This window comes from Pseudophryne corroboree, chromosome 11 (genome assembly GCF_028390025.1).
Source record: "Pseudophryne corroboree isolate aPseCor3 chromosome 11, aPseCor3.hap2, whole genome shotgun sequence".
Lineage (NCBI taxonomy): Eukaryota > Metazoa > Chordata > Amphibia > Anura > Myobatrachidae > Pseudophryne > Pseudophryne corroboree.
The window spans coordinates 84,641,305-84,653,568 of NC_086454.1; the positions used below are offsets into that span (position 1 = coordinate 84,641,305).

Genomic DNA, 12,264 nt, shown 5'->3' on the forward strand with positions numbered 1-12,264 from the left:
GCTGAAGTCTCAGCTATTGTCAACGGAAGACCATTGACTTCAGTGTCTAATGACCCAGAAGACCCACTTCTACTTACTCCGGCCACTCTTCTTACACAGAAGACCGGGATTACCTATGCTCCTCCTGGAGAATTCAATACCAAAGACCTGTTCAAACGTCAATGGAGACAAGTTCAAAGCCTTGCAAACACCTTTTGGGACAGATGGAAAAGACAATACCTTTCTACCCTGCAGTCAAGGAGCAAGTGGCAAGTTGCCAAACCCAACTTAAAACCAGGTGACATTGTGCTCGTCAGAGATTGCCAGTCACAACGCAACGAATGGCCTTTAAGTCTTGTCACTAAGACGTTCCCAAGCAAGGATGGGAAGGTTCGTAAGGTTGAGGTCAAGATCTGTAAGCGAGGAGAGACTAAGTTGTTCCTCAGACCAGTGACTGAACTATTCTTATTGTTATCTGTTTAGAGTTTAAAATATGGTACCAGTGATACCAGACGGGGAGTGTCATGCCTTCAGCATTTGCTTTGTGTAGATCTGATTACTTTTACTACAGAAAGTTGTATTATTGCCCCATCTGGTGGTCAGTCCCATCAATTAATTTGACCCTCATAGCCTCTTGTAGCCAGTCTTGCAATGCATTCTGGGATGAAGAAGCTGGGATCAGCCTTTCTACTTCCCTCATGGTCCCAGACAGTCATGCTTTACATGGGTCCAACTCTCATATAGCATTCGATGGTGAGTTTGTATATTAAATGTCTCATCTCAACCTGTTTAGCCAGTGAGTAATGTTAGCTGCACTGTAGTTTATACTTGCACATGTAATCACATGTTTGCACAGCCCATGTTATATGTACTTGTGTATATCCATTTTGCTTTTCACATGCATATCATAATTGCATATTCTTGTTTCATTAACAGTTTTACCTCATTATCACATATCATCATATCGTATTGTACATCAAATCAACGCATCATATCTGTGATCCCTTTACTGAATAATAAAACACCGTTCTACAAACACCTCTTCTGAACAGATTATTGAAAAGTAAAGGTGGTTATACTGTAGGCTTCAAATTTGCCAGAAAGGGCTTAGTGAGAGGCTGAACAGTGACAGTTGGTGATACACAGTGCACCTGCCGGGTGACATGGAAAATGTGAACCGTGTGGGGTCCTGGGGACTGAGTTTGATAACCACTGCACTAGATACATTGCAGCTGCCATACTTCTCGTCTGTTCTGGAAGCTATCCATATAAGACCTCATAGGAATTATAGATAGAGATGTCTTACAATGAGACCACCGTGGACGCCACTGCCCCGAAGATTTGGTGCGTATTCAGCCAAGTCTACAGACCTCAGCCACTCCATCACCCTGTGATTGGACCATTGCACCACTTCTGAGGGGGAGAGGTTATTCTGTCATGGGGGGAAAAGTTATTATTAGTTTTACAGTTAAGCGTCAATATCTCATTGTGTTGCCGATCATAGTTTATTTATTAGGGAATACCTCGTCAGCTGGTCTCCTGCGCAGGCAGTTTGAACTGAACTGGTTGGCGTGTAGTACATGAATGGCACATTTAATACTGAGATGGTGGAGTTGACTTGTGACTTTCAGGAAGAGAAGATCATTCTTGAAACACAGGAGAACACAGATTAAATGAGACAAATGCCACATAGCCATATATCATACTGGAAAATGCACATTTATTGGGACACCCTGAAAAATCAGTAGGCCAAGTGCATTATGGGGACACCATGTCATCCAGTCACCCAAATGATGCCTAATTGGGCACATCAGTCATATGCAGTGGTGTTGAGGGGGGGGGGGGGAGGGAGAGAGTTGGTACAAATTACCCAGGCTCGGGCTGCTGGAGTGGGGGGGTTGCAAGTCCGCTAACACCAACCCTCCCCCTCCCGAGTATACCTGTGCTGTGGCCGGTTGATGGTGGCCCCTTCTTCTCGTGAGCCTTTGCTCTCTAGTGACAAGCGCCATCTTCCGAAATATCACTGGGAAGATAGCGCTGCACAGGGACTAGGGACCTGCTTCCAGGTCAAGTAAGGTAGGAAGCGGGTTCCCTCCCAGCCCATGTGTTAAAATGGCACACACCCCTTGTGGAAGTGGCCCCATAATTATTTTATATTATAGGGCATAGTAACGCTCACTTTCTTAAGCCACACTCCCGCCCCTTTACCAAGGCCCGGCGTGGCTCTTGACGGCCCTGGTCACACGGGGCTCAGGCCACGCTACCTACATTTATGAATTATGGCCATCTCAATATGGGTAATGCTACAGGTGTGGACCTCACGCATACGGATAAGTTAGCAATACATCGTGCTTCATTCTCATGGACAGAATGGTATTTTTTGTAGGGTGTGAATGAGCTATAGTACAGTTCTTGCTTCTCATTTTAATAATATTAATAAAGTTAGCATGTCATGTGACATTCTGTACAGCATGGCCTTTCCTTTATACACTACAGTAACGTAGTAGATTGCGGAGCATACACTGGCAAAGGGGAAAGGTCCCATTTAGAAAGGTTCCTCTTCCAGTCAGACTTATTTCCCTGCATTGTCCTTGGATGCAATGTCAGGTATGTACTGTAGGCACAGGTCGGTTGTCACACCTTATGGAACGGATCATAATTATTTGCCTTGAGGGTGGAGTGCCCCTTTAAATTCTGCTGGAGCTTATTCAAGTTTATTTTCTGAGGACTCTGGAGAATGTCCACTTCCTCTTCCACGTTTTTGGTCTGTCTCAGGCCAGTCTATTGGATTACCGCGTCCTTATTTAGCATGGAATCACTAAGCCTTCACTTCCTCCACTCCCAACAATCCCCAAATGGGCTTGGCCAGAGCACCTGTCTCTGAACCTTGTGAGGAGAGGATCAGATTTAATCTGTAGCTGTAAGATCCTAAATATATGTTGCCAGGCAAAATATTTACATTTGCAATAACATAACTTCAGGCTACCAGAAATAGACCTCACTGCAGTAACTGGTTTTCTTCCTGGGAAGAGGAAAGTAGCACAGAATTCTGAGACTTTTATACACCATTCATGGGCATGTTTAATAACATGGTGCAAACAGCACAGATTTGCTGTAACCCATAGCAACCAGATATATTTATCAGGCTAGTGCAAAACAGATTGCCAAAACAAAGAATGTGATTGGTTACTATGGGCCCTATTCAGTAAGGATTGCAGATTGTGCTTTTTAGCATGCTACCAGCCGCACACCTACTGCGTTCACGCTCTAATTGCGATCGCATGATCGCAGAAACTGTGTATGCCTCCTGCCGGGGCAGCCTCCTTAAAAACGCTGCCTGCACGCCCCCATTTTTCCATCGCCGCCCCTCGAATGCCTCTGTCTGTCAATTAGGCAGACGCGTTCACAATTAATGTGACCCAGTCGCATAAACTGCGTGCGCAGGACAGAACCTGTGCAGTGCTGTCGGGGTTATTGCAGTCGCCCTATGACCATTGTATAAATAATAGTGTATAAGAGACTGAGGGAGACATGTACTAAGCAGTGATAAAAGTGGAGAAGTGAGCCAGAGGAGAAGTTGCCCATGGCAACCAATCGGCTGCTCTGTATATGTTTATAGTATGCAAATTATAAATGTTACGTCAATGCTGATTGGTTGCCATGGGCAACTTCTCCACTGGCTATCTTCTCCAATTTTATCACTGCTTAGTACATGCCCCCCTGAGTGCAATATGAGCAGCTAGCAGGTGACCACACAGACAGGCTCTGTGATCCGCGCACTTATCCTGAGTACTGAATGACTGGATACGTGGAGATATATCCGATACAGTCGGCTCCAAGGAGGGTTGGCCTCAGATCTATACCCTGCAAACGAACATCACTGGGGAGATGTGCTAAGCAGGATAAAAGTAGTTACCTGTCCTATAAGCACAAAGGAGAATGCTGTAATGTGGGTTATATCAGATGAATAAGAATTAAGGGGTCTATTCACGAAGCAGTGAAAAGTGTGGAGAAGTGAGCCAATGGAGAAGTTGCCCATGGCAACCAATCAGCATTGACACAACATTTATAATTTGCATACTATACAGGTATACAGAGCAGCTGATTGGTTGCCATGGGCAACTTTCCACTGGCTCACTTCTCCCCTTTTATCACGGTAGATGCTAGAATCAAGTGGGCTGAGGGACCTTTTCCGTCTGGGGGAGGAGCCACGACTCAAGGGGGAGGAGCTAGGCCAGCTGGATAGTTCCTCTACTATCCACACCACCAACTATTACCTTTAGTAATCGCAAAAAAACAAAAAACACCTGCGCTCTGTTGCTATTAAAAGGGGTATATCCCCCTAGTAGATTAAGTAAAAAATTAATTAATAATCAATATAAAGGACGGTAGGTTTAAGTTGAATTAATATATAATCAATTTAATTAGAATAATGTCTAAAAAACACAAGATGTCTTTCACATAAAATCACCTCAATAAATGAATTCATAGGTCAAAGAACATTCACCAAACCCCTTAGGAGAAATATGTCATACCCCAGGCTAGGATTCCCTCCAGAATTTAATCCACACTGATGGATAGAATTGCAAGAGAGTGGTAGAGTTCAATGGGTCCCTTTTAAGCACAAAGTGCAAGCTTTTCCATGCAGGTAGGGATGTCTCCAATCTCACCGTAGGTGGTAGTGTCCAGAGGAGAGAGTCCAATTAGTGCCGTCCGGGTAAAATTTAAAAGAAGATTCTCCAGTTCCAAAGAGGGGATAATTGTGAAATGTCCAGCAATATCGTCTCAACGCATTTCGCTGATGTTGACAGCCAGCTTCCTCCTGAGGAAACGCGTTGAGACGATATTGCTGGACATTTCACAATTATCCCCTCTTTGGAACTGGAGAATCTTCTTTTAAATTTTACCCGGACGGCACTAATTGGACTCTCTCCTCTGGACACTACCACCTACGGTGAGATTGGTGAGATTGGAGACATCCCTACCTGCATGGAAAAGCTTGCACTTTGTGCTTAAAAGGGACCCATTGAACTCTACCACTCACTTGCAATTCTATCCGTCAGTGTGGACTATATTCTGGAGGGAATCCTAGCCTGGGGTATTACATATTTCTCCTAAGGGGTTTGGTGAATGTTCTTTGACCTATGAATTCATTTATTGAGGTGATTTTATGTGAAAGACATCTTGTGTTTTTTAGACATTATTCTAATTAAATTGATTGTATATTAATTCAACTTAAACCTACCGTCCTTTATATTGATTATTAATTAATTTTTTACTTAATCTACTAGGGGGATATACCCCTTTTAATAGCAACAGAGCGCAGGTGTTTTTTGTTTTTTTGTGTTTCCACTTATTGGGGATTACCACCCCCTGCACCAGCGGCTATTGACAGCGCCTTCCATTTTATTCTTCTGTACCTTTAGTAATCAGGTGGCGAGCGTAGCGGAGCGAGCCACCGAGCCCGAAGCGTGGCGAGCAAAGCAAGCCCGCGAGGGTACTTTTCGGGTACCCGGTTCGCCCGTAGCTCCTCCCCCTGGTGACGTGTCTCCTCCCCTAGGTACGTCAGAAGGTCCCTTCTCCCACTCCGATATAGAATCAACCCTTTTATCACTGCTAGGTACATGTCCCCCTTAATCATTGTGTTGATTATAGCTGCAATATGTGTACAGTTTTCAAATATGCTGCGACTCAGGTACAGCGGTGGTGTTTTGCTGCATCTTCGGTGCGAATAAGATACAAAAAAAGAAAAAATCACTATATTACCCCACCCAGTGTGGTTCACTCACGTCAGGGGTCTCGCGTTACATGGTGTATTGAAGTTAGGTGTATTGGGACACACATCTCTATATACACATATATTGACAGTGCTATGTATGATCGGCATTTCCTAGATAACATTACTTTAGCATATGCCACATACCACTGACCCCAGCCTCTTATGCTGGATGACTGACTTGCAATATGGGGAATAGATATGACTGACCCCCCTTGGTCCTTACCACAGTTAAGTATTGTAGCATTCTGCCATCAACGCGGGATTCATGGAACTGGTCCTTGTATTGAGGTAAGCCGATATCGTCCAGCCACCCTGTGCAGGAAAAGGGACTGTTGTGAGACTAATATCACACTTACACCAATCACTGCTTAGTGAGGACATGATGCACTTACGTGTCACCCACATGTGATCTAGTTGGCCGGATTTTTCATCTTTTTTGGTACTGATGGCATTAACGGCCAGCTGGAGCTTCTTTCTGTGCAGGGGCTGCTTTATTCCTAATTCCTTTAAGAAACAAACAGGTTAGTTTAGGAGGAAATCCTATCTAGATCAGCGTTTCTCAAATTTACTGTACAAAGAGGTCTATTCATGAAGCAGTGAAAAGTGTGGAGAAGTTGCCCATGGCAACCAATCAGCTGCTACGTATAATTTTATAGACTGCATGTTAGAAATGTTACCTCAACACTGAATGGTTGCCATGGGATGTATGAAGTTAAATGGGCTTGCTCATTGGTTACATAGAGCCAGACAGACTATACTAGAATTCACCCCTGGACGATCACTCTGCCAGTTCTCCATGTCTCACCTTCTCCAGGATCTGCGGTGTGGCCGTTAGTAACGTGTGACCCGTGCTCACCCACTGCCTGGCAAACATGACATATTGCCCCAAGCCAAAGTCTTCCAGCCAATTGCAGACCTGCTCATTACTCCACTGAGAGAACGGAGCGTTATAATCACTGTCAACACAAGACAAGGTATTAGTCTTAGGTCAGAAACCTCATAGACAAGTCAGATTGTTATAAAATGTTAGAGACGCTGAGGGATACCACCAAACTGTGGCAGAAAGTGAAAGTAACAAATTTGTAATATAAAGAAAGTAATACAATATTTTTCAAAGGAAAATGCCATATACAACATTATATTCTGTTAAGCACAAGGAAAAGTTTTTTATTCTGTTAAAAATAACCAATAATGGGTATTCTCAAAAATTACTGTTAAAATAATAAAAATAATCTTTGAGAAAACCCGTTATTGGTTCAAATATTCAAGTTACTTTAGTTTTAACCACCCAAGAGGAGCTGTCTTGTCACAGTATATGCACTGTAAAAGGACAGATGTATAGGAAACGGGTGTGGTTCATCAAATCGACAGTGTCTAGGTCGACAATGTTTAGGTCGACCACTATAGGTCGACAGTCACTAGTGACCGGGATCCCAAATTAGTGCACCGCTTCGCTCGCCATGCTTCGGGCATGGTGCCTTCGCTCGGCACACTTTACTGTTCCAATCGTAGGCCACGTGGATCGTTAAGTATGAAAAAATTCAAAAAAAGAAAAAAAAATGTGAAAAACTCATGTCGACCTTTAGACCTGTCGACCTAGCACATGTCGACCTAGAAACCCTGTCGACATTCCATCCATGTCGACCTAGTGACTGTCGACCTATAGTGGTCGACCTAAACATTGTCGACCCAGACACTGTCGATCTTCAGATCGAATCCCATAGGAAACGGTGCGTATTTATTGTATTATATCACACTGCCTGCAGGTGTCACTGTTGCTTGCACATTGGGCATCTTGTGGGAAATGAGAGCTCTAAAGCATAGGCTGACGTGATCACTGTGACGAGTCTATCAGATAACGTATTTGCTGGGTCCTGATTATCATGCGGAGCGCCGGTTGCAGAACTGAACGTAGCCTTGTTGGGAAAAGCAGGATGCTTCATACAACATGACATTTCTTTTTTATTTGTATTATATGTACCATTATAAAATAGTCAAATATAGATATGCGATGCATAGGGTTACCTATTTTTGTTTCGGGGATCTTTTGATCTGGAGAGCCTGGGCCCTGCTGTCGCCCGCATGCCCCCTCTTTTAAATTCCGACAATCCTAAATCATCCGTGTTGAAGTGTCCTGAGGGAGATCTTCTGATTCTGAAATGGACACACACAAACAAAAGTAAAATATAACCCAAAAAGAGACAAAAACGCATTTTATGAAAGCACAACAGCAAGGTGCGGATTGGCTGCATTAATGAACAGTAATATTTCAATGGGTCATTTACTGACACAGGCGAGACCACCTTAAGGCTTATGACAACCATTCAGGACCTCCCGGTATAGCAGCCTGACCAGTAATATAAAGATGTACGTAAGATATACAGCTCACACACAATAACCTCATTAACACACTACATTAACAATCATCATGATTGATATTGTCCGGAGACCTGTTACCTATAAAGTTATAATTAAAAAAAATAATAATAAAATAGCTACTGTTATATGTAAATAGATACTTCATATGCAAAGAAAGGACCAACAAGTATCAGGATGGTATCGTGTGACGCATTGAGATGTCCGGCAGGGGGGATACGGTCGTTAGGTCGACACAACTTAGGTCGACAGTCATTAGGTCGACATGGTCAATAGGTCGACATGGACATTAGGTTGCCATGTACTAGGTCGACAGGTCAAAAGGTCGACATGAGTTCTCACATTTTTATTCATTTTGGGGATTTTTTTCATACTTAACGATCCACGTGGACTACGTTTGGAACGGTAACCTGTGCCGAGCGAAGGGTGGCACCATGCCCGAAGCATGGCGAGTGAAGCGAGCCATGAGAGGGAACACGATGCACTAATTGGGGTTCCCCGTCACTTTACGAAGAAAACGACACCCAAAAAAGTAAAAAAAAACAAGTCGACCTTTTGACCTGTCGACCTAGTACATGTTGACCTAATGACCATGTAGACCTATTGTCCCTGTCGACCTACTGCATGTCGACCTTCCATGGTCGACCTAATGACTGTCAACCTATGTTGTGTCTACCCAACGACCCATACCCGGCAGGGGGAAGGAGGGTGAGGGCAATGAAGCCCCTTGCGGGCTCGCTGCGCTCATCACGCTGAGGGCTCTGTGGAGAGTATGGGTGACGTGAACACACACGAGTGGGAGTAGGAGTAGTCTGCTTGCCGACTGTAGGGATTGTGAGGGGGCGGGATGTAGGTGCCGGTATTGTGACCGCCGGTCACATAACTACATCCCTTTTAGTTATGGTGTTCCAAAGTTATAGCGAAAAATAACTCCAGAAAACTCCAAGCATTCTGAATATTAATAATAATAATAATAATAAAAATAATTATTTTATTTACATAGCGTTCTCTCTCTAATAGGACTCAAGGCACTTAATAGATACCATCATTGTACATGCATGTTGGTGTGAGCAGTCTTTGGGGTAAATTTACTAAAGATTCTTAAACAGAGAATTTGTGATGTTGCCCATAGCAACCAATCAGATGCTGGCTATCATTTTCTAAAAGGCAATAGAGAAATGATAGCCAGCATCTGATTGGTCAATATGGGCAACATCACCAATTCTCTGTTTTAGAAGCTTTAGTAAATTTACCCCTTTGAAAGGTAACCAGACAGAAGAAGTTAGACGGCAAAACTAAACTTACTTTCCCCAGAACTTTTTGATGCCTTTTGGGCTCTTCTTGCCTTCGGGAGTGAGCGGGGAGCGTGGTGCGGAGTCTGTGCCCGAAGAGAGGTCATTAAACGTGATGTCCAGGCTGTTTTCTGTCTCACCTGAATGTCAGAGAAGACACTTTAAGTATACGCAGTGCGGTAAGTCATCATTAGCGATCACAGTTGACATTTAGCTCACAAATATATAAAGATAAGGCGCCTGGATTCACTCTGGATTAGCAATTGTTTCTAGTGTTGGTTGCTGGAAGCGCTGATAATATATTACTAGAGGGCTGTAATGATCGTCAGAGCTCTAAACAGAATATCAGGTCTGAAGTAGTTGCCTGTCTGATCTCCATTCAAAACAGGAGCAGAGGGCATCTTAGTCAGGGTCCATAAGTCAGATAATCAAACGAAGGGGTCTATCCATGGCAACCAATCAGCTGCTCCGTACAATTGTATAGTATGCAAATTATAAATGTTACTTCAATGCGGATTGGTTGTCATGGGCAACTTCTCCACTGGCACGCTTCACTCTTTTCACTGCTTCATGAACAGACCCCTAAATGCCACACAGCTGAAGGGGACATCAAAGTTGCCAGAAGACGGACAACTTCAATGGGGAAGTGAGCAAGATCTGGAAGATTGATTCTCTCTCCTGGCAATGTGGGAGAACTCCACAAAACATGCGAGTCTACTGGCCATTCCGGCACAGTAGGCAAGTATGCTCTAGGTGGCATGGTGACACAGTGGTTAGCGCATCCACGTGGAATTTTTATTTTCTCTGGGTGCTCCAGTGTCATCTTACAGACCAAAACAGTGGTCGGATAATTGGCTGATGACAGAATGGACCCTAGAGCAGATCTGCGTTTGGCAATTTAAGCTGGTAAACACTATGCAATTTTTGGGATAAACGGTCAATCATCAGTGTTTTTCATGCCAGTGGAAGCACCCGATATCATTGGTACAAATTAAGCCTGATGCCTTTTTTGATGAATTTGCTTTTGTCTATCCACCAGGAGGATGATGTAGTCACGAAAAATATGAGTATAAAAGAGCAGATTGTCGAGATTGCCCAAACACTGCACAATGGGGGTACTTAAGAGTTGATTGCAGCAGCAAATTTGTTAGCAATTGGGCAAAACCATGTGCACTGCAGGGGGGCAGATATGACGTGCAGAGAGAGTTAGATTTTGTTTCTGTGCAGGGTAAATACTGGCTGCTTTATTTTTACACTGCAATGTAGATTTCATTTTGAACACACCACACCCAAATCTAACTCTCTCTGCACATATTATATCTGCCCCTCCCCCCTTCCCCCCTTGCAGTGCACATGGTTTTGCCCAACTGCTAACAAATTTGCTGTTGCGATCAACTCTGAATTACCCCCGATATTCTTATGGATGATATCTTCTGACAAGTCTGACCGATTCGATAATCGAAGCCAAACCTTTCTGGATGTTATCTGAACATTTTATCAGCATTTGGCCAAAACACTCATGCCTACACACTACTCAAAAACAGGCCGATCCCTTGATTATTGGAAAATAATTGCATAATGTACATCTACAGATGGAGCCACACTAATCGTGGCTCAGTCTGTGCCTAGTCGCGCCTGACGAGGCAGACCGCTGGGAGCGAACAGGACGCGCGTGCGTCGCAGACGCGCATGCGCCCCATTCAAAGTGAATGAGAGCGTCTGTGTATGCTCTGTGGTGGGCCGAGGTGCAGGCGAGCCTACGCACGCCGCTCACCCCAACCTCTGATGTAGCCATGCTCAATGAGCGTGGCTCCATTAGACCGTATTCACTAATAAGGCAGGGACGGATATAGCCAATTAAAGTTGGTATAAGAAAAGTCTGCATTCAGAATGACGACACGGACAATAGGTCGACAAACAATGTTGACGTGTTCATAATGTTGACATATAGTTTTTTGCATGTTTAAGCCTAACCTCAAACCTGACCTTAAAAAACACAAAAATATATTGTCAACATTTTACTATCAACCCAATTTCCATGTCGACATTCTGACTGGATACCGATTAATATATTATTCGTAAAGTGCTGACTCATAGGGTGGCACTATACAAATAATAACACAATCTGCTCTAGTGTTTCCCAAACTTGGTCCTCAAGGCACCCCAACAGTCCAGGTTTTAAGGATATCCATGCCTCAGGACAGATGACTCAATAAGTACTTAATAATAATATGTATTTAATCATCTGTGCTCAAGCATGGATATCCTTAAGACCTGTACTGCTAGGGTGCCTTGAAGACCGTGGGCAGATGTACTAAGCTTGGAGAAGTGATAAAGCAGTGATAAGTGGAAGGTGATATCGCACCAGACAATCAGCTCCTGTTAATTAACATATTGGAGCTGATTGGTTGGTGCGTTATCACCTTGCATTTATCACTACTTTATCACTTCGCCAGGCTTAATACATCTGCCCCTCTGTGTGATATGATTTCTGCTGCTGTAACCGAGCTCAGACGGAGGGGCCCCTGTGTATAGACCCTAGTTTGTTCATGGATGTACAGTACAACATGTGCATACATCAGCTAGATCGTAAGCGTACAAGCAATGGGAAACCCGCCATGGCACAGGAACACTTAAACATATACTTGTGGATGTTACATATGCTAATTATTTTTATATAGAATTTTGCCAAATCTAGAAATATAGTAGGTTTAACTTTAAAATAAATATCTATCATATTTGGTACGGAGTTGCCCAGAGACCCTAACTGTGAATGTGGACCTTTAAAGAACAAGAACCTTTTTTTTATTCTGGGAAATATTTGGCAAGAGGATGGAC

General features: G+C 43.6%; 1 protein-coding gene across 14 annotated transcripts in view; it reads right to left on the reverse strand.

Moving 5' to 3' along the window:
* PPFIBP2 (PPFIA binding protein 2) overlaps nt 1-12,264 on the reverse strand; it is a 302,451-nt gene that overhangs the window by 13,350 nt on the left and 276,837 nt on the right. For all 14 annotated transcript variants that reach the window (XM_063944500.1, XM_063944499.1, XM_063944498.1 and 11 more), the window contains 7 exons: nt 9,440-9,566; nt 7,784-7,912; nt 6,564-6,714; nt 6,151-6,262; nt 5,982-6,070; nt 1,503-1,625; nt 1,286-1,411 (listed from right to left, as the gene is read on the reverse strand). In XM_063944500.1, coding sequence (XP_063800570.1) covers nt 1,286-1,411; nt 1,503-1,625; nt 5,982-6,070; nt 6,151-6,262; nt 6,564-6,714; nt 7,784-7,912; nt 9,440-9,566 — 857 coding nt within the window. The remainder of the gene's footprint in view (nt 1-1,285; nt 1,412-1,502; nt 1,626-5,981; nt 6,071-6,150; nt 6,263-6,563; nt 6,715-7,783; nt 7,913-9,439; nt 9,567-12,264) is intronic.